Source organism: Rhinoraja longicauda, chromosome 1, assembly GCF_053455715.1.
Source record: "Rhinoraja longicauda isolate Sanriku21f chromosome 1, sRhiLon1.1, whole genome shotgun sequence".
Classification (NCBI taxonomy): Eukaryota; Metazoa; Chordata; class Chondrichthyes; order Rajiformes; family Arhynchobatidae; genus Rhinoraja; species Rhinoraja longicauda.
The window spans coordinates 120,821,509-120,845,455 of NC_135953.1; the positions used below are offsets into that span (position 1 = coordinate 120,821,509).

Below are 23,947 nucleotides of genomic sequence, written 5' to 3' on the forward strand. Positions count from 1 at the left end.
TGGTCAAAGGTAGTGTCATCACACTTGCAAAACCATTTGATAAAAGTATGTTTGTGCAATATTACAGCGTGCAAAGTATCTACAGCATGTACATAGAAACAGAAAAATACGTGCAGGAGTTGGCCATTCAGCCCATTGAGCTAGCACCACCATTCAATATGATCATGGCTGATCATCTAAAATCTGTACCCAGTTCCTGCTTTTTCCCCATATCCCTCAATTCCTTTAGCCCTAGGAGCTACATCCAACTCTCTCTTGAAAACATTCAGTGAATTGGCCTCCACTGCCTTCTGTGGCAGAGAATTCCACAACTCTCAGGGTAAAGAAAATTTTCGTCTCAGTCCTAAATGGTCCTCAGTCCTACCCCTTATTCTTAAACTGTGACCCCTGGTTCTGGACTCCCCCAACATTGGGAACATTTTTCCTGCATCTCGCCTGTCCTATCCTTTAAGAATTTTATATTTCTATAAGATCCCCTCTCATCCTAAACTCCTGTGAATACAAGCCCAGTCGACCCATTCTTTCATCATATGTCAGTCCTGCCATCCCAGGAATTAACCTTGTGAACCTACACTGTACTCAATAGCAATAATGTCCTCCCTCAAATTAGGAGAACGAAATTGCACACAATACCCCAGCTGCAGTCTCACCAGGGCCCGGAACAACTGCAGTAGGATCTCCTTGCTCCTAAACTCAAATCCCCTCACAATGAAGGCCAACATGCCATTAGCTTTCTTCACTGCCTGCTGTACCTGCATGCTTACTTTCAGTGACTGATGTACAAGCACACCCAGGTCTTGATGCACCTCCCCTTTTGCTAATCTGACACCATTCAGATAATAAGGAATGGGTGACGTTTCGGGTCGAGACCTTTCTTCAGAGGGGGAGGGGGCGGGACAGGAGAGGGGAGGGACAAAGATATTATGTAGTCGGAGACAGGAAGACTGGTGAGAGAACTGGGAAGGGGAAGGGATAGAGACAGCAGGGACTATCTGAAGTTAGAGGAGTCAATGTTTATACCGCTGGGGTGTAAACTACCCAAGCGAAATATGTGACGGAAATGTTGGAGGATGATTTGTTGGATACGCTGGCTGATGGGGTGGAAGGTGAGAACAAGGGGGATTCTGTCCTTGTTATGAATGGGGGGAGGGGGAAGCAAGAGCGGAGCTGCGGGATGTAGAAGAGGCCCTAGTGAGAGCCTCGTCTATAATGGAAGAGGGGAAGCCCCGTTTCCTGAAGAATGAGGACATTTCACAAAATGCTGGAGTAAAATGGTGAATTAAAAATATATCTTCATTAAAGATACTGCCTTGTAGGTTCATTGAAGGATGAAAGTCCTGTAGAAGGAAAATCTCTGGGGAAATATTAATTAACATGTATTTGTATTCAATATTATCCAACTATCCAATGACATGTGGTATGTAAAAAATTGAACCCAGAATTGCAAATAGCCAGAAGTAATGGGATAATTTAAGTCACTCTGCTATTAACCACACAAAGAAATCATAGCTCATCATGAGTCTCCGGTCTTCCATGTAGTTTTTTTGCACTGGCACATTGAAAACAATTATACTCATCACTGAACATTTTGCTCTGAAATTGAACAATGGGAATGCACAAATTTCTTGATTAAAAAGATGAAAAAAGGCAATCAACTATGAAGGCCTAGAAAGGGAATAATTTAAATCACGAGTCTATTTTGTATAGATAATAAGCTGTATCTTTTTTAAAAAGAGATTTTTGTTTCGAATTAGACTTCTTCATCCTTAACCTTTTTATTTCTTATCTTTCGCTGTTCCTTCCATTGTTTTTTCACCATATTGATTTCTCTCCGGCCCTGAAACAATTCTCCCCGTATCTTTATCACTCATTAAAGTTCATTGGCTAATCTGATTTCTGGTCCATCATCCAGTAAGATTCTGAATGTCTCCTTTTCATGTTGAAAGGCACGAAGAATATCCAACTAATGAAGCACACTGAAACAATAACCTGAGTATCATCTTTTTCAGCATGTTTGCTGTTGAATAATGGAATAAAATGATAGAAAATCAAATGTTTATCATTTATAATTATAAAATATAATTTATAATTAAACAGTGTTAGAATTACATAAAATCTTTCTTGTATTGTATTGTATTTTTACTTAGTATTACCGTAAAACAGAAAAACCTGAATTGTCATGTTTAGGGCAGAAGGAAAAATGGCATTTTGCATGGACAGCTGTGGTTCATAAAATTTGAAATTCTGTTCTCAGCCCCCCAACCATATGATTTAAGTATTACCTCTTTGGAGTATTTTAATTATTAATAGAACCATAAGGTTAATAAATGAACCCCACCATTTCAAGAACATAATTGACTTGAAGAGCATTTAATCAAAAATGAAAGATATAGAGTCATAGAGGGATGCAGTGTGGAAACAGGCCCTTCGGCCCAACATGTCCCAGCTAAACTAGTCCCACCTGCCTGCGTTTGGCCCATATATCCCTCTAAACCTGTCCTCTCCATGTACCTGTCTAACTGTTTCTTAAACATTGGGATAGTCCCAGCCTCAACTGCCTCCTCCGGCAGCTTGTTCCACACACCTACCTCCCTTTGTGTGAAAAAGTTACCCCTCAGATTCCTATTAAATCTTTTCTCCTTAACCTTAAACCTATGTCCTCAGGTCCTCGATTCACTTAATCTGGGCAAGAGACTCTGTGCATTTCCCCGATCTATTTCTCTCATGATGGTATACATCCTCTGCTTTGTAGAGGATGCATTATTCTACATAGGACAAAATTAAGATTCCAAAGTCTTAATGAACAGCTATTAAAAAAGGACTGAGCACAAGCCGAACCTAACATTGAAAAATACACAGATGAACACTGAAGGTGGATTGGCATTTTCTGAAAACATGGGACTAAGTACATGTCAGGTATGAACTCTCTGTACTGCTGGCTTTGGGTCTGAAATTAAAAGATATTGTAATGGCAAATCCTGCTGGCAATTTAAATGTAGGTATACTTGGTACTTACACTGATGAGCCAAAACATTATGTCATCATGGGCATTCTGACCGTCTGCAGTCTCAGTCTGCGGACTCTGTCTGCAGTCACACAACCCCATATGCAGCAGGATGCGATGCACTGTTATTGTGACACATTCCTCCTGTGGCCACCATTAAAATGTTCTGTGACGTGTGCCACAGTAGACCTTCTGTCGGTTCGGACCAGACGGGATAGCTTTTGTTGCCCTCGCGCATCGCTGAGCCTTGGGTGCCCAACATCCTGTCTTCGGTTTGTGGTTTGTCCCTCCTCGGACCACAGTCAGTAGGTACTCACCACTGCTGACCTGGAGCACCACTCAAGCCTTGCCGTTTCAGACATGCTCTGTCCCAGTCGTCTGGCCATAACAATTTGGCCGTTGTCAAAGTCGCTCGGGTCTTTACTCCTGCCCATTTCTCCTGCATCCAACACATCAACTTCAAGAACTGACGGTTCACTTGCGGCCTAATTTCTCCCACCCCTTGGAATTCTCTGCCACAGAAGGTAGTTGAGGCCAGTTCATTGGCTATATATAAGAGGGAGTTAGATGTAGCCCTTGTGGCTAAAGGGATCAGGGGGTATGGAGAGAAGGCAGGTACGGGATACTGAGTTGGATGATCAGCCATGATCATATTGAATGGCGGTGCAGGCTCGAAGGGCCGAATGGCCTACTCCTGCACCTATTTTCTATGTTTCTATGACAGGTGCCATTGTAACAAGATAATCAATGCTGTTCACTTCACCTGTCAGTGGTCATAATGTTTTGGCACATCGGTGTATAATTGCCAGCAAATCTCTTTGGCAGACTACTTAAATGACATAATGTGGGATCACAAGTCTAAAACAAATCTGTAACATATTACCAAAAATGGTTTAAAACAAAGCATTTTATGTCACATATTTAAAACATATGCTAACAAAATTGTGCAAGTGTTTCATAAAAATATGATTTACAGATATGTAGCCCAGCCTAATAACAATTAACTTTTTGCTCAGTCCTTGATTAAAATAATTTCAAGCATTTGTTACAGCATAGTATAACAAGCAAAAATGAGAATCAAATTCTAAATAACACATTTTTTGTTCAGAGCTGTACAAAAACCATACCTTTTATAGTTAAATTTTCAATACCACATTCAAACATTATCCATCCCCACTTCTCTATATATTGAGGAGGTTTGGTTGTTTCTGAAGCTTTAAGATGTTCGGTATCATCCGCAAAACTAAAATCCTCCAATTCCTCTAAAGTGAAAAGAACTTTTGACTTCTCAAATGGGATGGCAGTAATTGCACATGTTCCTAAATCTTTAAAAATAAAAATAGAATAAAAATCATCAATATATTTGTGCACATTTAAAAATTCCTATCTTTTCATCGTTTAAAAATGTCTGATCTATTCCTTTTTGATTCAAGATGAATATTCTCACAATACCCATAACTCTAAACTATCTTGTATCTTTCCACCATTTTCATTCCCCTGACAACACTATTTACTATAATCACTAATCTTTCTATTTCAAATTTGAATTTATGGTTTCCTGGATCACGAGTAAATTTAACAACCAGGTCTTTTGTAGAACCACCACAAATCAAGTCCTTACATTTAAACCTTAAGGTAATTGTTCCTACTATTTGTCTGCCATTGCCTATGTAAGTTCCTAATGATTTCAATAACACAACATCAATTCCACAAGTCTTAATTTTAGCTAATAGTGCAATCTTATCAATTGTCCCCTTGAATTCACATTAATAAACATTCTCCTGTCTTAGACTTCAGTTGCTTGCTTAAAAATCATTAGTGTAATTCATTATGATCCACCCTTTACAAATCTACAGTGGCTATATCGTGTCAATATTTTCTCTTGTTCAGTTGGTCAGTCTTTTAGTGAGGTCTCAAAAAAATCACAACAGTGGTTAAGGCTATATAATTTCCTGCCCTATAATTTCCTGGTACATCTCTTTCACATTTATTAATTAATGAAATTAGAGCAGACATCAATCGAATTTGCAAGCACTTCAGAAAAATTAGCTAATTTCATCCTTTACTTTCTTAAACCCTTTCAAGAAGCTAGGATTTTTTAACGTTTAATCCTAGTAGTGAATTCTCGCAAGTGTTAATGTGAGTGAGTTCCAACCCTTCTTTCTTTGTTAGATTCTATGTTGTATCAAATTCCTATTTCCAAGATTTTTTTTATCCAGGTCTCAGGTCCTTATTTTAATTTCCAGTAGTCAGAGGAAAGATTCCGATCTGAAACGTCACCTCTCCATATTCTGCAGACCTGCTGCCTGACTCGCTGAATTACTCCAGTACTTTATGCTTTTTTGTGGTATGCAGTTCCTAGTTTTACAGTATACTCATCTAAATGTTTAGTGCATGATAGCATGATATTGATTCCAAGGAAGAGGGCACTGTCCTCTGAGGAGAATTGTAAATCTTGGGAATTTTGTATCTCAGAGATCTGTGGATGCTCAGTCTTTGATTATATTAATGGTTGGAATTAAGATTTTTGGACACCTGGGGAACAGAGGATGTAGAAGTTCGGTGCTAAAACAGACTCCAGTCAAAGGACTGGGGACAAATGATGAAGCAGGTTCATGAGGCCATGTGAGCTTCTCCCATTTCTTCTGTTTTCAAGGGCTCTAGACTACCCACATCAATCTGATTTAAGTACAATTCTTCATATCCCAACAGTTTAGTTCTACATCACTTTTCAAGGCTCTTCTCATTGGTGCATTTATTGAGCTTTATCAGTCTCCCAATAGTCACTTGTAGTATCACTTAAGTAAAGAAGTTGAAAGTTCCATCAACAGTCTTTTTCATCCCAGTATTCTAAATCACTATTGCACTGAATCAAACCTTCAACTACAGATCAGTTCTTTCCTTAGTTTAACAATGACTATACTTTGTACAAACACAAGTATTTTAAGGGCTTCCAAAAGGAAGCTAAGGCAACAGCAAACGTTCAGCCAAGCAGGTCACTATCTGATCAGTGCAACATACTTTAAAATATTTTCTTGATAGTATTATACCTTTTTTTCCTGCATTAGATTTATTTGCATTTGAAATACAATCTGTATATATATATTTTTGTTTCTAGTGGATTTAGAGAGGACTATTATTTGCTTCACAACTAGAGATTACTTGGCACCAATTGGGTTGAACTTTAAAGTCATGGATTACTACTTGAACTTTTGTTTGAAGTACGACAAATTAAATCGACACCTTACGACAGAAAACTAAAGGAACAAAATGAGTTTCTATACTATAAGAAACCAATTGGAGCCATTGGTTCTTCAGGTTTTTGTTGGACGGTGTTGATTCAATTTGTCACACTTCAAGCAAAGGTCCGAGCAGTATGTCATGGCTTTAAAGCTCGGCCTGATTCTGCTCATGTGACATTCTCACTGGAATTTTCCAGTAAGCCTTACTGAATATCTAACAGGATTGATGACTGAAATGCTGCTCTGGATAAGATAAGCCAACAAACTAAATCTTTTTGTATGGGCAATTTAGGATTGCTTTTCAAGCAAACATATTCGATATTTCTTTCCACTTTTTGTAATGAGAATAGAACTTGCAACAAATGTGCTTTATTATTTATTTTAGAAAATCAAAAGTAATTTAAAAATGCTGACAGTCAGTAGTATCACCATTTTTTACAATTAAAATTATCAGATTAATTTACTGATAAATGAACACATTATTTAAAGAAATTCCAAATAACAGCCCTCACCTGTTGTGCTAAGACCTCTTAACTGGCCATGTATCCGATGGACATTGAGCTTGGCAGCCAATTCTTTTCCCCTCTCTGCGCCAGCATTTGACCTAAGAGACCCGGATGACTGTGGTTGCATTTTACTAGCATTAACATATTTGTCAAATGCAACAGATACTCTGCCTGCATCTGGATTGCTGCTTCCATCTTCTACTATACCCCTATTGGAAACAGAAGTAGAAGAGGAGATTTAGACATACTAAAGGTCATCCAAATAGTCACATATATACACACAAACATACAATCCCAATTCAAGCATAAATTTACTGCGCAAAACAATGAGGTTTAAGGTTTGATGCTGAGCTGCCCAATACCTTTACAGGATTTACATTAATTTATTTATGCACTGAGATTATGTGTTAACAACTTGTGGGATATTTTCTTAATTAGTAAGTTGAATGTTTTGTGTGTTAGAAATGTAAAGATTATTAAACTACTATAATTTGAAACAAGCATAACTTAATGGATTTTGTTTATTATATATTATCTATATTATTTATTATCTATGAGTATTGTATTACAGGCCTGTTGTGTTTCCTTAAGTAGGAATTTCATGTTTAGCTGTCGGTACATATGACAACTAAACACACTTGATTCTTAATTTTGGCAAGTTATCTATCCGCATATGAACAAACTTTGAACAGTAACGTGAGTTGTTCATACAACTAAACTCAAATTCAGTAATTAGTTTCTGTGGGATAGAAGCTTGTCCCAAAAATAAATGTATTACCTATCCACGTATTTTATCTGTTCTAATATAAAACAATGATCTCCAAGAATAAACCATTAATACTGACATGATAATTAATGTATAGCAAATGACATAAGTACTGGTTAGAAATATTTGCAGAACCAAAAAATATACAAATAAGCTACACTTTTTGAATCCTCAAATTTACATTTGTCAAACCAATTTTCAGGAGCACATATTTTTTTAAATGAAAGAGTCTCTTTCTTCGATGAAATTAGATCAAGAAAATCTATAGCTGTGGCCAACAAAATTAGCCAGAATTTCAGCAATTCTCTAATGGGGTTGTGTTAGATGTACCAGCTATGGCTGGTGCAACAGTTAGGAGCTAATATGGTGTATCAACTCTGTACAAGTACTTTATGGAATGGCCTCTAGACTTGCTGTTCAGTCCAGCAGGGTGGGAAATATGTTGCACTGCCTTCTGAGCACCAGCATGTTCTGTGACTGTGCATTTTAGTTTACAGAACTGCCAGCCAGTTATCAGTGAAATTTGTCCCAACGTCTGCAGTTAACCTTAATAATGTACCCTAAAGACGTGAAATAGCGTTCCTGAAAAACAAGATTTGATAATTTACCTGTTGAACAGAATCTGTGTAGAAATTCTGTCAAAACACAATGCAACCAGAGAAACCTGAGTTATGTTCTTGTTTGTGATTAAAGTTGGAGGTTCTTCCATTGTTGCTTGTAAAAGACATAAATTTACCTAAAAGTTTCAAGAAAATAAAGTCACATAATTTGAAATTACCAATGCATTTTTTTAAATCATTCTTAAGTGAAGAATAACACTAGTGGAATTAATTGTACTTTGCTTGTTGTCATGCACCAAGAGTTGGTTAAGTAATGAGAGAATATAATGACATATAGAGCAGGTAGAATGGGAACCCAGTTTTTTTCCGATGTGATGTGAAATTGAACAAGTGTATATTATGTTCTTTTTAATGTCTGTCTTATCTGGGGCCAGCCTAAAATATATTGTATTCAATTTCCCACCTTGTCATGATCTCTGGGTGCCGATTCAATAATATAAATACTATACAGTATAACTATATAACTATATTAACAAAACAACAAAAAAAACAGCTGCTGCTCTATGGAGTATTGTTTTAATTTTCAACATTTGTTTTAACAGTGTATTTACCCTTTAGGTTACCAGGAAATAGACAATATGTTGGTTTTTTTCCTAATTGCTTATGATAGAAAGATGGTGCGTAAATAAGTTGTGAAAAGGACATAAGGAAGCTACAGAGATAAATAGAAAGTGAGTGGGCAAAGATCTGACAAATGGTGTATAATGCAGGGAAATGTAGAATTGTCCATGTTGGCTAGAATTTTTTAAAATACATATTATCTCAATGTTGATATGGTGCAGAGTTCTGAGATACAGAGGGAATCGAGTGTCCATGAGCAACATTTTCCAACGGCTTGAAAGAAGGCGCAAGCAAAAAGGAAAGTTAATTTATTGCTAGAGAAATTGAATACAAAAATAGAGCGCTTCAATTTATTTAGATCAATGATAAGACCATATCTAAATTACTATGTATAATAGTAATCCCCCCCCCCCCATCTCCCCAAAATATTGTTTCCGTATTTAAAGAAGTGTGTTAAAATATTGGTGCCTTACAGAGCCAGAGACCAGGGTTTGATCCTGACTATGTGTGCTATCTGTACGGAGTTTGCACAGAGTTTGTACGTTCTCCCCATGACTGCTTGGGTTTTTCCTGGATGCTTCGGTTTCTTCCCATAGTCCAAAGACATGCAGATTTGTAGGTTAATTGACTTCTATAAATTGTCCCTAATGTGTAGGATATAGGTGATCGCTGGTCGGTGTGGACTCGGTGGGCCAAAGGGCCTGTTTCCAAGCTGTATCTCTAAACTAAACTAAAATAAAATAGAGGGAGCTAGACACCTAATAAGCAATAAGGTGAAAGATTAGCAGGGGTAGTTTAAAATGCAGTGTTGAGGATATACCCAAATCAACGATAATCTTAAGTAAAAACGAAGAAGCAGGCTTGAAGATCTAGTTTGCTCACCCTTGCTCTCATTTCATATCTTCATTATAACGGCTGGGGCTGATAAATAATATTAGAGAACCAATATGAAATCTATATATCCATATAGTCCATACTAACCATCCAAGTCGTGCTCTCAAGCCCAGTACTCTAATACTGGAAAGTGACGGGTAATTATTGAATACTGGTACAAGATATCATGCCCATGATAATAGTCCTCATGGATCACAGAAAGCAAAATAAAATTTATTTTCGATATCCAGAAACACTATTAATTACACGTAATATCAATTTCACAAAAACCTCCACTATCTGCGCAAGGCTTTCATAAGTACCTGTGTGGTGGCATTGGTTGCCCAATTAGATACTGCAACTTAACTTCAGAAATCCCATTGGACATAATTTATTACATACAACCTATCCTCAAAAGGCAAATATTAAGAAACAAAATAAGATGAACTTTACTTGTCCAGGCAAGCCGTGTGCCCACTACCTAACAAGCCAGACTGATGTCTCTCAAACAGTAGCAGTAAATGACATAAGCTGCAGTAAAGGCAGCTCTACTCAACAAGACCCCCTGAAAGCATTGACAAAGCCTAGCTTTGTCAGTTAATAAAACTCTAAGCAACTCTTAATCGATTTTTTTAAATGTCTTTGTCATTCAGAAACAATTAAGAACCATTGAAAAAAAACAGAAAAAAATTAAAAACAAGGCCAACAAGAAAAAGAATAAAAATTTTGAAAGATTAAAATGACCAAAAATGAACTTTGTTTATGTTTGCAACCCTGTAAGTCAAATCAAGTCAATTTTATTTGTACAGCACATTTAAAAACAACTCACATTGACCAAAGTGCTGTACATCAGTTCAGGTACTAAAAAACGAACATATAATGGCACACAAACATAACAGCACATACATAAACAGTTCACAGCGCCCCCTCAGAGGACCTCAAACGCTAGGGAGTAGAAATAGGTTTTGAGCCTGGACTTAAAGGAGTCGATGGAGGGGGCAGTTCTGATGGGGAGAGGGATGCTGTTCCACAGTCTCAGAGCTGCAACCACAAAAGCGCGGTCACCGCTGAGCTTAAGCCTAGACCGCGGGATAGTGAGTAGCCCCAAATCGGCCGACCTGAGGGGCCTGGAGATAGAGAGGTGGGTTAGAGGATTTTTGATATGCGGGGGGGGGCAAGCCCGTTTAGTGCTTTGTATGTGAATAGGAGGAGCTTGAAGTTGATTCTGTACCGCTCTGGGAGCCAGTGGAGAGAGGCCAGAATCGGGGTGATGTGGTCCCTTTTACGGGTACCCGTCAGGAGTCTCGCTGCGGCGTTTTGGACCAATTGCAGGTGGGACAGGGATGATTGGCTGATCCCAGTGTATAGGGAGATGCAGTCGTCTAGGCGGGGCGAAATGAATGCGTGAATGATTTTTTCAGTCATCAAATTGGAGGAATGGTTTGATTTTAGCTATGGTACGAAGCTGGAAGAAGCTGGCTTTTACCACAGAGTTTTTGTGCCCCCCCCCTATACCTTCAACAAGGCAGACTGTCCTGTGGTGGGCCCTGAAACCTGACTGGAAACGTTCCAGGATGGTATTTTGATGTAGGTAAGGCATTAATTGATTTAGAATTGACTTTTCAAGGACTTTTGACAGGAATGGCAGTTTGGAAATGGGTCTGTCGTTGCTAGGCAAGATGGGGTCTAGGTTAGGTTTTTTCAGGAGGGGCTGGACCATCACGTGCTTGAAACAGGTTGGAACAGTGCCAGTGGCCAGAGAACTGTTGATAATAGAGAGGATGCTGGGACCGGCTATTGCAATGACATCCTTCAGAAGGGCAGTGGGGACAGCGTCAAGGGGGCAGGTTTCATAGTGGAGACAAGCTTTGCAAGGGAGGATAGAGTGACGGGTTGGAAACAGTCCAATTTAGATGAACAGACCAGTGAGACAGCTAGGTCACGGGTGGGAGGTGAAATATTCATTCTAATGTTCTCAACTTTGCTAGTGAAAAATTTAGAGAATTCTTCGCACTTAGCAGGGGACCCAACTAAGCTGGCACTGGGGGCGGGACATATGACAGAGGTAATAGTGCTAAATAGGACCTTGGAATTATGAGAGTTTTTGGAGATAAGGTCGGAAAAATATTGTGCTCTTGCAGACGTTACTGCTTCCTGGTATTTGAGAAGATTGTTTCTCAGAATTTCGAAGGAAATTTGAAGCTTATCACATTTCCACCTCCGTTCTGATTTTCTGCACTCCCTTCTTAGGGCTCTGGTGGTGTCATTGAGCCAAGGCCGACCTTTGGGCTTAGGCCTTTTCATTTTAAGAGGAGCAACAGAATCCAGGATGGAAGAGCAAGTAGTATTAAATATAGAGATGAGATCCTCAGTGCTGAGATGAGGGGGAGAAACCTCAATAGTGCAGATGTTGGGGGCAGCTATGAGAGCCTCGGAGAAATCACTATTAAAGTCAAACAAAGGGACTCAGTACCTTTAACTTGGCATTTAGCCCAAATGTCGATTGTCCAATGTGAATAAATCAGAATTGCAGCAAGATTGAAAATTGGAACTGCTGGAATTCACTGCAAAATGACAGATTCTGCAGAATTTACCAGAAGGATCTAATTCAATAATTGTCTTTAAATACGAGATATCTATTCATTCTATATCTCTAAAAAGACAGATTATCTTTGTTGCAACATGTACCATGTTTGAAAACGCATATACATTATAACTATTGATAACCACAAATAAGGAAAGTTGCATACCTTTGGAATGGAAACATTAGCTTGGAGACCCTTTATTTTCACATTATCCTGTTTATTTGCTGGATTTTTGTGTAGCTGGCTTGATTTTGTTATACCAGTTGTGCCATTTTCTATTTTGGAGGCTCCACCGTCATGTTTTGCAGTTGTCTGCAGAGAGAGAACTTTTATGTGACAACAATGTTTGAAATTATATGGAAGAAAATACATTGATCTCACTGATCACTGCAGCTAACAAAGAGAAATATCGGTACAAAATCGGGTAAGTTCTGTTTATTATCTGTACTGACATACATTCTGGTGCCCCTCAAGTGAAGGTCACAGTTTAAACAAAGATTGAAATCAGAAGCCAAGGATTTTTTTTTTAAAGTCACAATTATTGTAACATTTTTGTTTAAGAACTTGCATGTTATTAAACATATATATTTGTATTCCCTGAACACAGCTTTATAGACAATAGGTGCAGGAGTAGGCCATTCGGCTCTTCGTGCCAGCACCACCATTCAATGTGATCATGGATGATCATTCTCAATCGTTCCTGCCTTCTCCCCATACCCCCTGACTCCGCTATCCTTAAGAGCTCTATCTAGCTCTCTCTTTAATGCATTCAAATTGGCCTCCACTGCCTTCTGAGGCAGTGAATTCCACAGATTTACAACTCTCTGACTGAAAACGTTTTTTCTCATCTCCATTCCAAATGGCCTACCCCTTATTCTTAAACTGTGGCCCCTGGTTCTGGACTCCCCCAACATGTTTCCTGCCTCTAATGTGTCCAACCCCTTAATACTCTTATATGTTTCGATAAGATCCCCTCTCATCCTTCTAAATTCGAGTGTATACAAGCCTAGCCGCTCCAGTCTTTCAACATATGACAGTCCCGCCATTCTGGGAATTAACCTAGTAAACCTACGCTGCACGCCCTCAATAGCAAGAATATCCTTCCTCAACTTTGGAGACCAAAACTGCACGCAATACTCCAGGTGCGGTCTCACTAGGGCCCTGTACAACTGCAGAAGGACCTCTTTGCTCCTATACTCAACTCTTGTTATGAAGGCCAACATTCCATTGGCTTTCTTCACTGCATATTTAATTATATTTAATTCATATTTAATTCAATTGTGCACCTCTGGATCGCAGGCAACTTTAACCCTATTGTTACTCAAATGGACCGTTTCTTCATCATCATCATCATATATATACAGCCGGAAACAGGCCTTTTCGGCCCACCAAGTCCGTGCCGCCCAGCGATCCCCGTACATTAACACTATCCTACACCCACTGGGGACAATTTTTTTATTTTTTTTACATTTACCCAGCCAATTAACCTACATACCTGTACGTCTTTGGAGTGTGGGAGGAAACCGAAGATCTCGGAGAAAACCCACGCAGGTCACGGGGAGAACGTACAAACTCCTTACAGTGCAGCACCCGTAGTCAGGATCGAACCTGAGTCTCCGGCGCTGCATTCGCTGTAAAGCAGCAACTCTACCGCTGCGCTACCGTGCATCCAGATGTACTAAACAATCTGAGTACATCCCCAAAGCCGCAAGCCTGAAATACCCAGTGAGCATGTCAGACAAGAGAGAATTCCATTGTTGAGGAGGTACAACCCTATATAAGAGGTAAGTTGATCAACAATGATATTGTACTTGAAGAAACAATACTATACCAATCCTGAAGGGAAATGGAGTTAAAGACAAATGTGGACTATTAAATCAGGACAATTAAAATCAGTCATAAATTTATAAATCCTATAAGAAGATAACTGCAGATGCTGGTACAAATCAAAGGTTTTTATTCACAAAATGCTGGAGTAACTCAGCAGGTCAGGCAGCATCTCGGGAGAGAAGGAATGGGTGACGTTTCAGGTCGAGACCCTTCTTCAGACTGATGTCAGGGGGGGCGGGACAAAGGAAGGATATAGGTGAAGACAGGAAGATAGAGGGAGATCGGGGAAGGAGGAAGGGACGGGAGGGACAGAGGAACTATCTAAAGTTGGAGAAGTCGATGTTCTTACCACTGGGCTGCAAACTGCCCAGGCGAAATATGAGGTGCTGTTCCTCCAATTTCCGGTGGGCCTCACTATGGCACTGGAGGAGGCCCATGACAGAAAGGTCAGACTGGGAATGGGAGGGGGAGTTGAAGTGCTCGGCCACCGGGAGATCAGTTTGATTAATGCGGACCGAGCGCAGGTGTTCAGCGAAGCGATCGCCGAGCCTGCGCTTGGTTTCGCCGATGTAAATAAGTTGACATCTAGAGCAGCGCGGATGCAATAGATGATGTTGGAGGAGGTGCAGGTGAATCTATATATTTATAGAATTTATAAATCTTTATGGTCAAATTTATAGCAAACACTGGTCCTATAAACGCATCTTATAATTAGGTCTTTCTGTCATTCGTAGGCAATCTGAACTACGGCAAACAAACAATGCTTTAGAAATTCATTAGCATCTCTGTTGGAGCCTTAAAATATTGCTGCGCTCCTTACCATGCGGTTTCATGGCACAACATTAACAAATTTTGGCTTTCAATAAGGGATGCTGTGTTCATAACCCTCGTGAACAAATGAACTTGAGTCAGCTACTAGTAGTTACCTGCAGAGTTTCAGTCCTTAAAGCAACAGTAACACCATATCATACTGTTTGTTCTTTGCATTTGCGAGAAGAAAGGGATTTGGAGATCTTTGAAGACAAGTGCATGGGGGAACTGGCATGAAGTGGTGAATAAACAGTCCCCCCCAGGTGCAAGAAGAACGATCTGTGGAATGTGGAGGGTGGTGGGATACCGGGGACTCCCTTTCCTTCCTCTGGCCAAGAGGAAAGGGGCCAAAAACATAAAACAGATGAGACATGGTTGAGTGCTCTTTTGCACGGTGAGCTGACTTCCAAAAGATCACTGGAGCCACAGGGACTAAGGGTCATTAGGTTTTAGCAGCAGATCCATTGACTCTGTGGGTAACCAGTCCAATCAAAGTCCCTGCGCAACAGCAAATCACAAGGTTGCTCTTTTCCTCTGGGTACATCATCTATTCACCGTTCACCTGCGGCTGTCAGGCAATGTCCAATAACTAACTACCAAATTACACCCACTCATATTGGCAAAGCTAGCAGGTCGTACAGCTTATATCTGATTATACAGCTTATATCTGTAATTGATAGCTGAAAACAGAATTGGCCTCCAGCCATTGGAATCACAGTAAGAAAAGTGACCTTAACTCACTGTAACCTCAACCTTTCAATGAGGCTTCATAACACGGACATAAACATCTATTCACAAATGCATAGAAATAACTAATTTTATTTGCAAGTTCGTTACTATTAATGGTCGGCTAAGTTATACATTGGTCCTATTTTCTCCTCCTTTCTTATGTAGCAAGGTTATATTTACTATTTTCACATCTGTGGGAACCGTCCTCAAATCCATAAAATTTTGAAAGATCATGCCAGGATAACCACCAGACCACAGCCAATTCAGGCAAATGGTGATAGATTTTTGGATATTAAGGGATTTGGGATTAGTGTTGGAATATGACACTGAGCTCAAAGATCAGTCACACTTTAACTGAACACATGAGAAGAGACGAGATGGCCTGCTCCAGTTTCCATTTCAAACATTATTGTTTCAAACATTTTGAACCAGTCAGAGCCTCTCTTTTCCCTTCCGAGGCAACACTCGGAACTTCAATCTACAAATCATTTAAAAAAAACTCTCAGAGCCTCTCTCCCAGCAGTTATGTTCATGCAAAACTTGACTACTTCAGCCTGACAGCACATGCAGAGACAATATCCCTTCAATGAATTCAATTACGATCCCTTTCAATAGCTGTGTCAATTAAAAACATAGAAAATAGGAACTGGAGTAACCATTCTCTGCTAATCTATATGATGATGTCTGATCTTCTACTTTAGTACCCGATTACTGCTATCATCCCATATCCCTTAACTCCTTGGAATTATGAAATATAATTACCTATGTTTTGAAAATATTTAATGCCTTTTGTGATATAGAATTCAAGATTCACCAGCTTTGCGTGAACATTTTGCGTCATGTCGGTTTTAAATGTCATATCCTATATACCAAGGCTTTCCTGGTTCAAGATTAGAAACATAGAAAATAAGTGCATGAGTAGGCCATTCAGCCCTTCAAGCCAGCAGCTCCATTCAATATGTTCATGGCTGATTATCCAAAATCAGTACCCTGTTCCTGCTTTCTCCCCATATCCCTTGATACCATTAGCCCCGAGCTATATCTAACTCTCTTGAAAACAATGAATTTGCCTCCAATGCCTTCTGTTGCAGAGAATTTCACAGATTCACAATTCTCTGGGTGAAAATGTTGTTTTCTCATCTCAGTCCTAAATGGCCTACCCCTTATTCTTAAACTGTTACCCCCTAGCTCTTGACTCCGCCAACATCAGGGACATTTTTCCTGCATCTAGCCTGTCCAATCCTTTAAGAATTTTATATGTTTCTATAAGAGCCCCTCTCATCCTAAATTCCAGTGAATATAAGCAGTCGATCCAGTCTTTCATCATATGTCAGTCTTGCCATCCCGGGAATTAACCTGGTGAACCTACACTGCACTCCCTCAATAGCAAGAATATCCTTCCTCAAATTAGGAGACCAAAACTGCACACAATACTCCAGGTGTGGTCTCACCGGGGCCCTGTACAACTGCAGTAGGACCTCCTTGCTCTAATACTCAAATTATCTTGCTATGAATTCCCCAGCCATCAGGAATGTCTTCCCTGTATTCAGTCTGTTTCTACCTGTTAGAACTTTAAAAGCTTTTACGAGACCCCACTCGCTTTTCCAAACTTGTAAATAAAAATAACCCGCTCCACATTCGTCGGCCCCGCCATCGCAGGAATCAGTATATAAACCTTCAATGTACTCCCGCTATGGCAAAGACATCATATCGCAGAAAAGGTCAAAACTGCACATAAAAATCCAGGTGCGTTCTCACGAAGCATCTGTATTGTTCCAGCAAGGCATCCTTAAACCTGCAGTTATGTACTCTTGTAATAAAGGCCAGCATATCCTTTGCATTTTTAACTGCTTACTGGACCCAAACACGTTTCACAAATGATGTACGACATTTCGGTCTCATTGCAGCTTCCCTATTCATAATCCATCATCTGTCAGTTAATAATCTATTTTTAGAACCAAAGTGGATATTCTCACATTTATCTATACTATACTGCACCTGCCAGGCCCATTCACCCAATTTATCTACATCAAATTGGAACTGCTTTGCATCCTTCTCATGGCTCACATTTCCCTCAACTTTGTGCTACATGTCAATATAGAAACTTTACGTTTAATTTCTTCATCCAAATCATTGATATGCATTGTGAGTAGCAGGGGCCTAGCACTCATCTCTGGATGTCAATCTGAAAAACCTCTGTGTTCCTATTTGTTTTCTGTCTTTCAAACAATATTCAATGCACATTAATATTTAACTCCAGTCCATGTAGTTTGATCGAGCACACTAACCTCCTTCGTGGGACCAAATACATCATATCTACTAGTTTTCTCTTGCATACTTCAATAGTTATATCAAAAGATTCCAGTCGTTTATTTAGGATGGTTTCCTTTGCATAAACCAATTGTGACTTTGTCCAATTTCACTAATGCTTACCAAGTATTCTGCTACTACATTCCTTTTATAAGAGGTCCTAGGTAATTCAGCACTTCCAGTGTTAAGCTAACCAGTCTATATTTTTTTCCTCTCCCTCCTTCTTTAAATAGTGGAGTTATAGCTGCCAACTTTCAATCAAAGGAACTTCTCCAGAGTTTAAACAATTTTGGAAGATTATTTTTAGGTACACTTTCTTTATTAACCAAAGATATAAATTATCAGGCCTGACGATTTGTCAACATTCAGACCAATTAACTTCTCCAGCAATATTTATTTTACTAAAACTGATTTCTTTCAGTTCCGCCGCCTCACTGGATCCTTGGTTTGCTGAGAGTTATGTGTGTCAATGTTAAAACAGTATAGTATTTCTTGAGGTGCAACTAGTTCAGATTTACTATTCAACACTATAGCCTGATGTCAGATACCATTGCCTTTGCTTTCGCAAATGCTCTCAACCACTGAGTGAATTGAATCAATTGCAAACTGGCTATTGCAATGGCTAACATAGAAAGAATGGAAAATATGAGGGCAATGACACAAACTTTCCCTGCCATAGAAACATAGAAATTAGGTGCAGGAGGAAACCATTCGGCCCTTCGAGCCAGTACCGCCATTCATTGTGATCATGGCTGATCGTCCCCAATCAATAATCCGTGCCTGCCTTCTCCCCATATCCCTCGATTCCACTAGCCCCTAGAGCTCTATCTAACTCTTTCTTAAATCCATCCAGTGATTTGGTCTCCACTGCCCTCTGTGGCAAAGAATTCCATAAATTCACAACTCTCTGGGTGAAAAAGTTTTTTCTCACCTCACTTTTAAATGGCCTCCCCTTTATTCTAAGACTGTGGCCCTTGGTTCTGGACTCGCCCAACATTGGGAATATTTTTCCTGCATCTAGCTTGTCCAGTCCTTTTACAATTTTATATGTTTCTATAAGATCCCCGCTCATCCTTCTAAACTCCAGTGAATACAAGCCTAGTCTTTTCAATCTTTCCTCATATGTCAGTCCTGCCATCCCAGGGATCAATCTCGTGAACCTACGCTGCACTGCCTCAATTACAAGGATGTCCTTCCTCAAATTAGGAGACCAAAACTGTACCCAATACTCCAGATGTGGCCTAACCAGTGCCCTATACAACTGCAGAAGAACCTCTTTACTCCTATACTGAAATCCTCTTGTTATGAAGGCCAACATTCCATTAGCTTTCTTCACTACCTGCTGTACCTGCACGCCAACTTTCAGTGACTGGTGTACAAGGACACCCAGGTCTCGCTGCACCTCCTCCTTACCTAACCTAACTCCATTGAGATAATAATCAGCCTCCTTGTTTTTGCCGCCAAAGTGGATAACCTCACATTTATCTATATTATACTGCATCTGCCACGCATCTGCCCACTCACTCAACCTGTCCAGGTCACCATGCAACCTCCTAACATCCTCTTCACAGTTTACACTGCCACCCAGCTTTGTGTCATCCGCAAACTTGCTAGTGTTGCTTCTAATTCCCTCTTCCAAATCATTAATATATATGGTAAACAGTTGCGGCCCCAACACTGAGCCTTGTGGCACTCCACTCGCCACTGCCTGCCATTCTGAAAAGGACCCATTTACTCCTACTCTTGGCTTCCTGTCTGCCAACCAATTTTCTATCCATGTCAACACCCTACCCCCAATACCATGTGCTCTAATTTTAGTCACCAATCTCCCGTGCGGGACCTTATCAAAGGCTTTCTGAAAGTCTAGATACACTACATCCACTGGCTCCCCTTCATCCATTTTACTTGTCATGTCCTCAAAAAATTCCAGAAGATTAGTCCAGCATGATTTCCCTTTCATAAATCTATACTGACTTGGACTTATCCTTTTACTGTTATCCAAATGCACCGTTATTACCTCTTTAATAATTGACTCCAGCATCTTTCCCACCACCGAAGTCAGGCTAACTGGTCTGTAATTCCCCGTTTTCTCTCTCTCGCTCCTTTCTTGAAAAGTAGGATAACATTAGCCATCCTCTAATCCACAGGAACCGATCCTGAATCTATTGAACATTGGAAAATGATCACCAATCAATTTGATGATGGGTGATCTACTCCAGTCCTCATGCCTTGTTCTATACTAGCTCCGCCAGTCTTCAATACATTCAAAAAGTGACCTGTGTTCTCTTCAAACACTTCCAAACGATCTATTCCTCCACCACAGTCTAGGGCAGATGTTTTAATAAGATTATTTCTCATTCTTCTAAACTCCAATGGTCCAAAAATCTAATTTCTTTAGCCACTCATGAAAGCATCAGCAACCAAGTGACTGCCTCCAAGGCTCGTATATCCATTCATATAAAAGGGGATCAAAATTGTGCTCAGTACTCCAGGTGTGTCTTCACAAGTGGAACAATCCTTCTCTATTTCTAAACTCCAAACTTTTGCAATAAAGATCTGTATGCCATTCGACTTCCTAACCATTCACTGCACCTATCTAAGACTTTTTTGCAGCTTGTGGTCAAAAACATCCAAGTCCCTATGTACTTCACTCACCTGCAAGCTTTTTCCATTTAGATAATTGGCTGGTTCTGGATTCTTCTTATCAAAGTGTATGACATCACACTTTCCCAGGTTAATCTCTATTTGCCTAGTTTTCGCCCACTCACTCAAGGTATCCATATCCTGTTGTAGATTCCAAATTCATTATTGCAACGTCCTCCCACATTTGTGTCAATGGTAAACTTGGATATCTTACCCTCTGCCCTTTTCCAGGTAATTAATATAAATAGTAAATAAATGAGACAATTATGTCCTTCCAGCCTGAAAAAGATCTCTTTATTCCGACTCTCTCCATTCCATTTGATAACCAATCTTGAATCCAGGCGAATATTTCCCACTACAAAGAAATAGAAGCTACATGGCACGTCAGGAATCAAGGTGTTTTTAATTGTCGTGTGCACTGGGAATGGAACTTATTTGCTGCAGCTTTTCAGGCACTTTAACTGACACAACAAATAAATGTACAATAATCAATAATACAATAAATTATCAGTAATACTAGATAACCTGACCATAATAGTGCAAACAAAAATATGTAGTGCAACCTAAACAAAGTCCAAGGATCTATGCTGAGTTAGGGTTGTGCAGTGTGGCTCAAGAACCTAATTGTTGATGAGAAGAAGCTGTTCTTGAACCTGGTCATGGTTCTCAGGGTCCTGTACCTTCTTCCCGATGATAGCAGCAAAATGAGAGAATAGCTGGGGCGGTGTGGGTGTGTGATGATATTAGCTGCCTTTTTGTGCAGTGTTTCCTGTAGATTATTTTAATAGTGGGAAGGTCAATATCTGTGGTGGATTGGACAATGTCCACCACCTTGTACAGCCTCCTTTATTGTTTGGATTTTGAGTTACCGAATCATGCAGTGATGCAGAATCTGTATGCTCTCTTTCGTACACCTGTGGAGTTTGATAGAGTATTCAGTGATATGTGAATCTCCTCAAACTTCTGAGGAGGTAGGGGTATTGATGAGGTTTCTTTGTGATTGCATCAACATGTTGGGCACCGGAAAGATCTTCAGAGATATGCGCACCCAGGAACTTGAAGCTGTTGACTTTCTTCACTGCCATCACATCGCTGAAGAGGTTGATGGTTCCTTCGCTTTTCTGTCCTCATTTCACCATCAGCTCCTTTGTCTTGCTCACATTGATAGCAACATTGTTATTCTGGCATCATTTAATTATTGATCTTCCTCCTGTACTCTGACTCAACGTTACCCATTATTTTTCCAAAGGTGGTATCGTTGGCAAATTTAAAGATAATGTTGGATCTTTGCCTGGCCACAGAATCATGGATACAGAGAGAATAGAGCAGGGGACTGAGCACACAGCCTTGAGGTGCCCCTGTGCTGATAGTCATTAGAGAAGAAGTGTTGTTGCCAATTCGTACTAATTGAGGCTCAATGAAGAAAGCTTTAAATAAATCATGGACTCAGCACCTGGCTGGATGAATGCAAACCCTTCAGCCCCATCTTTGGGACTCATACTCAGCTCCTCACCAAAGACAGATATGTTCTTGGAGTCTTCCCCTCTTACTAGTTGTTTAACAGTCAAACAACATTTACAAATGGATACGACTAGATTATAGAATTTAATTCATTTGTTGATTAGTAAGCTGCAAACCAATTGATTACTCCACAATGGGAAATGATCTGTATCTTTCAAACTTGGAATAAATTATGAACACTTGATTGCCAACTGAAATTCTGCCACCTGACACATGGCACAAGATTTTCTTCAAATGTAAAAGCAGAGACAACATTAGAAAATACAATTTCTAACAATGATTAATTCTGCTGCTGGAGAGACATCACACTTATTCATGCTAAATTCTACAAAAGACTTACCAGTTCTGAACTTGCTGATTTGCTGTTCAGAAGAGCCTCCTTCAGCACTTTAACATGCAGATTATCTACAATCGCAGAAGGGTGCCAAATGCTGGAAAAGTGGACCATTGCTTCAAAATATCTATTAATGAGAAAACGTATGACTAGTTTCACAATAATGGTAAAAAAATATGATGTTTCCTACAAAGGATGAAAAGGGTAGCGTAAACTTAAGGACTTCTATCCATCTTTCCTCGGTGGAGATGCGATTTTTTTTCCGCATCGTATCTCCATCCGCACTGCGGCCTAACATCGAGGAGTTGCCGCCCTTTGCTGGAGACCGATTTTGAAAGCTCCACTGCGGTCGCCTGCAGACTTACTATCACGGAGCTCGCGATCTCTTTGCCAGAGGTCAACCTCGGAGCTCCAACCCTGGGTGCTTGCGAACTTAACATCACGGAGCCCGCGGTCCCTGGTCAGAGACCAACTTTGGGAACTCCAAGCCACGGGAGTTTCAACCGCCCTGATGCGGCAGTTTTGATCATCCCGACACAGGGGCTTCGACCGGCGGCTGCGGGAACTTCGATCGCCCCAACGGATGGTTCGACTGCCCCAACCGCGGGAGAATAAAGAGGAAGAAGTTTGGACTTTTTTGCCTTCTATCACAGTGAGGAATGTGGGGAATCTGCTGTGGTGGATGTTTATGTTAACATTTATGTAGTTGTGTGTCTTGATGCATTTTTTTTCATTTTGGCTGTATGGTAGTTCACATATCACTGTACCTTAATTGGCACATGTGACAATAAAAGACCTTTGAACCAAATCTCGAAGGAAAAACAGTCCAACAGCAACTTCTGTAAACGCAACGCTGAATCATTTTAATTACATGTCAACCTGAACCTATAATTTCATAGTAAATTACAAAGGTGGCTAAAGTCAATCTCAAGTTAAAAGTAGAATTCAACATCCATTTAGTTGAGTTTTTTGCTCATGAAAGGCATTAGGTTTCCACTTTAAATGCTTGGCAAAATTTCAACAAAGAGGGTATGATTTGGAAGTTGTTACTCTGATGTGTCCACAAGAATATCTAGACTGGGAACTAAATGTATCAAATTATAACATTTACAGGAGAAATGGAAAGTTGGAAATATGTATTTAAGCATGTTCAAATAATTTTTCAGAATATGGTGTATGCACACATTCTTTATTCAATGTAATCCTTTCACAAAAGTAATTTGTAAATGTTGCCGTGTAGGGGTTCCAGGACTTAGACCCCATAATAATAAAGGAACACATATTTCTGGCTCATGGTGGTGTGTGACAAGCATTTGCTGCACTTGACCTCCTAGGTGGCAGAGCAGCAAGTTTATATGACCTCACCCAGAGGAGCCTACATAAATAACGGCAAAGCATATTGTAGGCTGCGAACGTTGCATGTAAAGTGCACCAATGGTGAAATTAATGACCACATGGGGTGACAATCAGGATGCAGATTAGTTTTAGATAATGTCAAGCTTCATGTATATTGTTGAAACTGCACTCCCATTGCATTGCATTCCATCATCCTCTGGATTCCTTCCTTGTAAAAGGTGGAAATCCAATACAGTAAAACTCCAATTACCGAACCA

General features: G+C 39.9%; 1 protein-coding gene across 7 annotated transcripts in view; it reads right to left on the reverse strand.

The window, feature by feature from the left end:
• Window positions 1-23,947, reverse strand: part of kiaa1109 (KIAA1109 ortholog) — a 292,965-nt gene that overhangs the window by 133,504 nt on the left and 135,514 nt on the right. For all 7 annotated transcript variants that reach the window (XM_078405533.1, XM_078405525.1, XM_078405561.1 and 4 more), the window contains exons 32-36: window positions 22,341-22,461; window positions 12,323-12,469; window positions 8,127-8,254; window positions 6,759-6,961; window positions 4,132-4,329 (exon numbers count right to left, since the gene is read on the reverse strand). In XM_078405533.1, coding sequence (XP_078261659.1) covers window positions 4,132-4,329; window positions 6,759-6,961; window positions 8,127-8,254; window positions 12,323-12,469; window positions 22,341-22,461 — 797 coding nt within the window. The remainder of the gene's footprint in view (window positions 1-4,131; window positions 4,330-6,758; window positions 6,962-8,126; window positions 8,255-12,322; window positions 12,470-22,340; window positions 22,462-23,947) is intronic.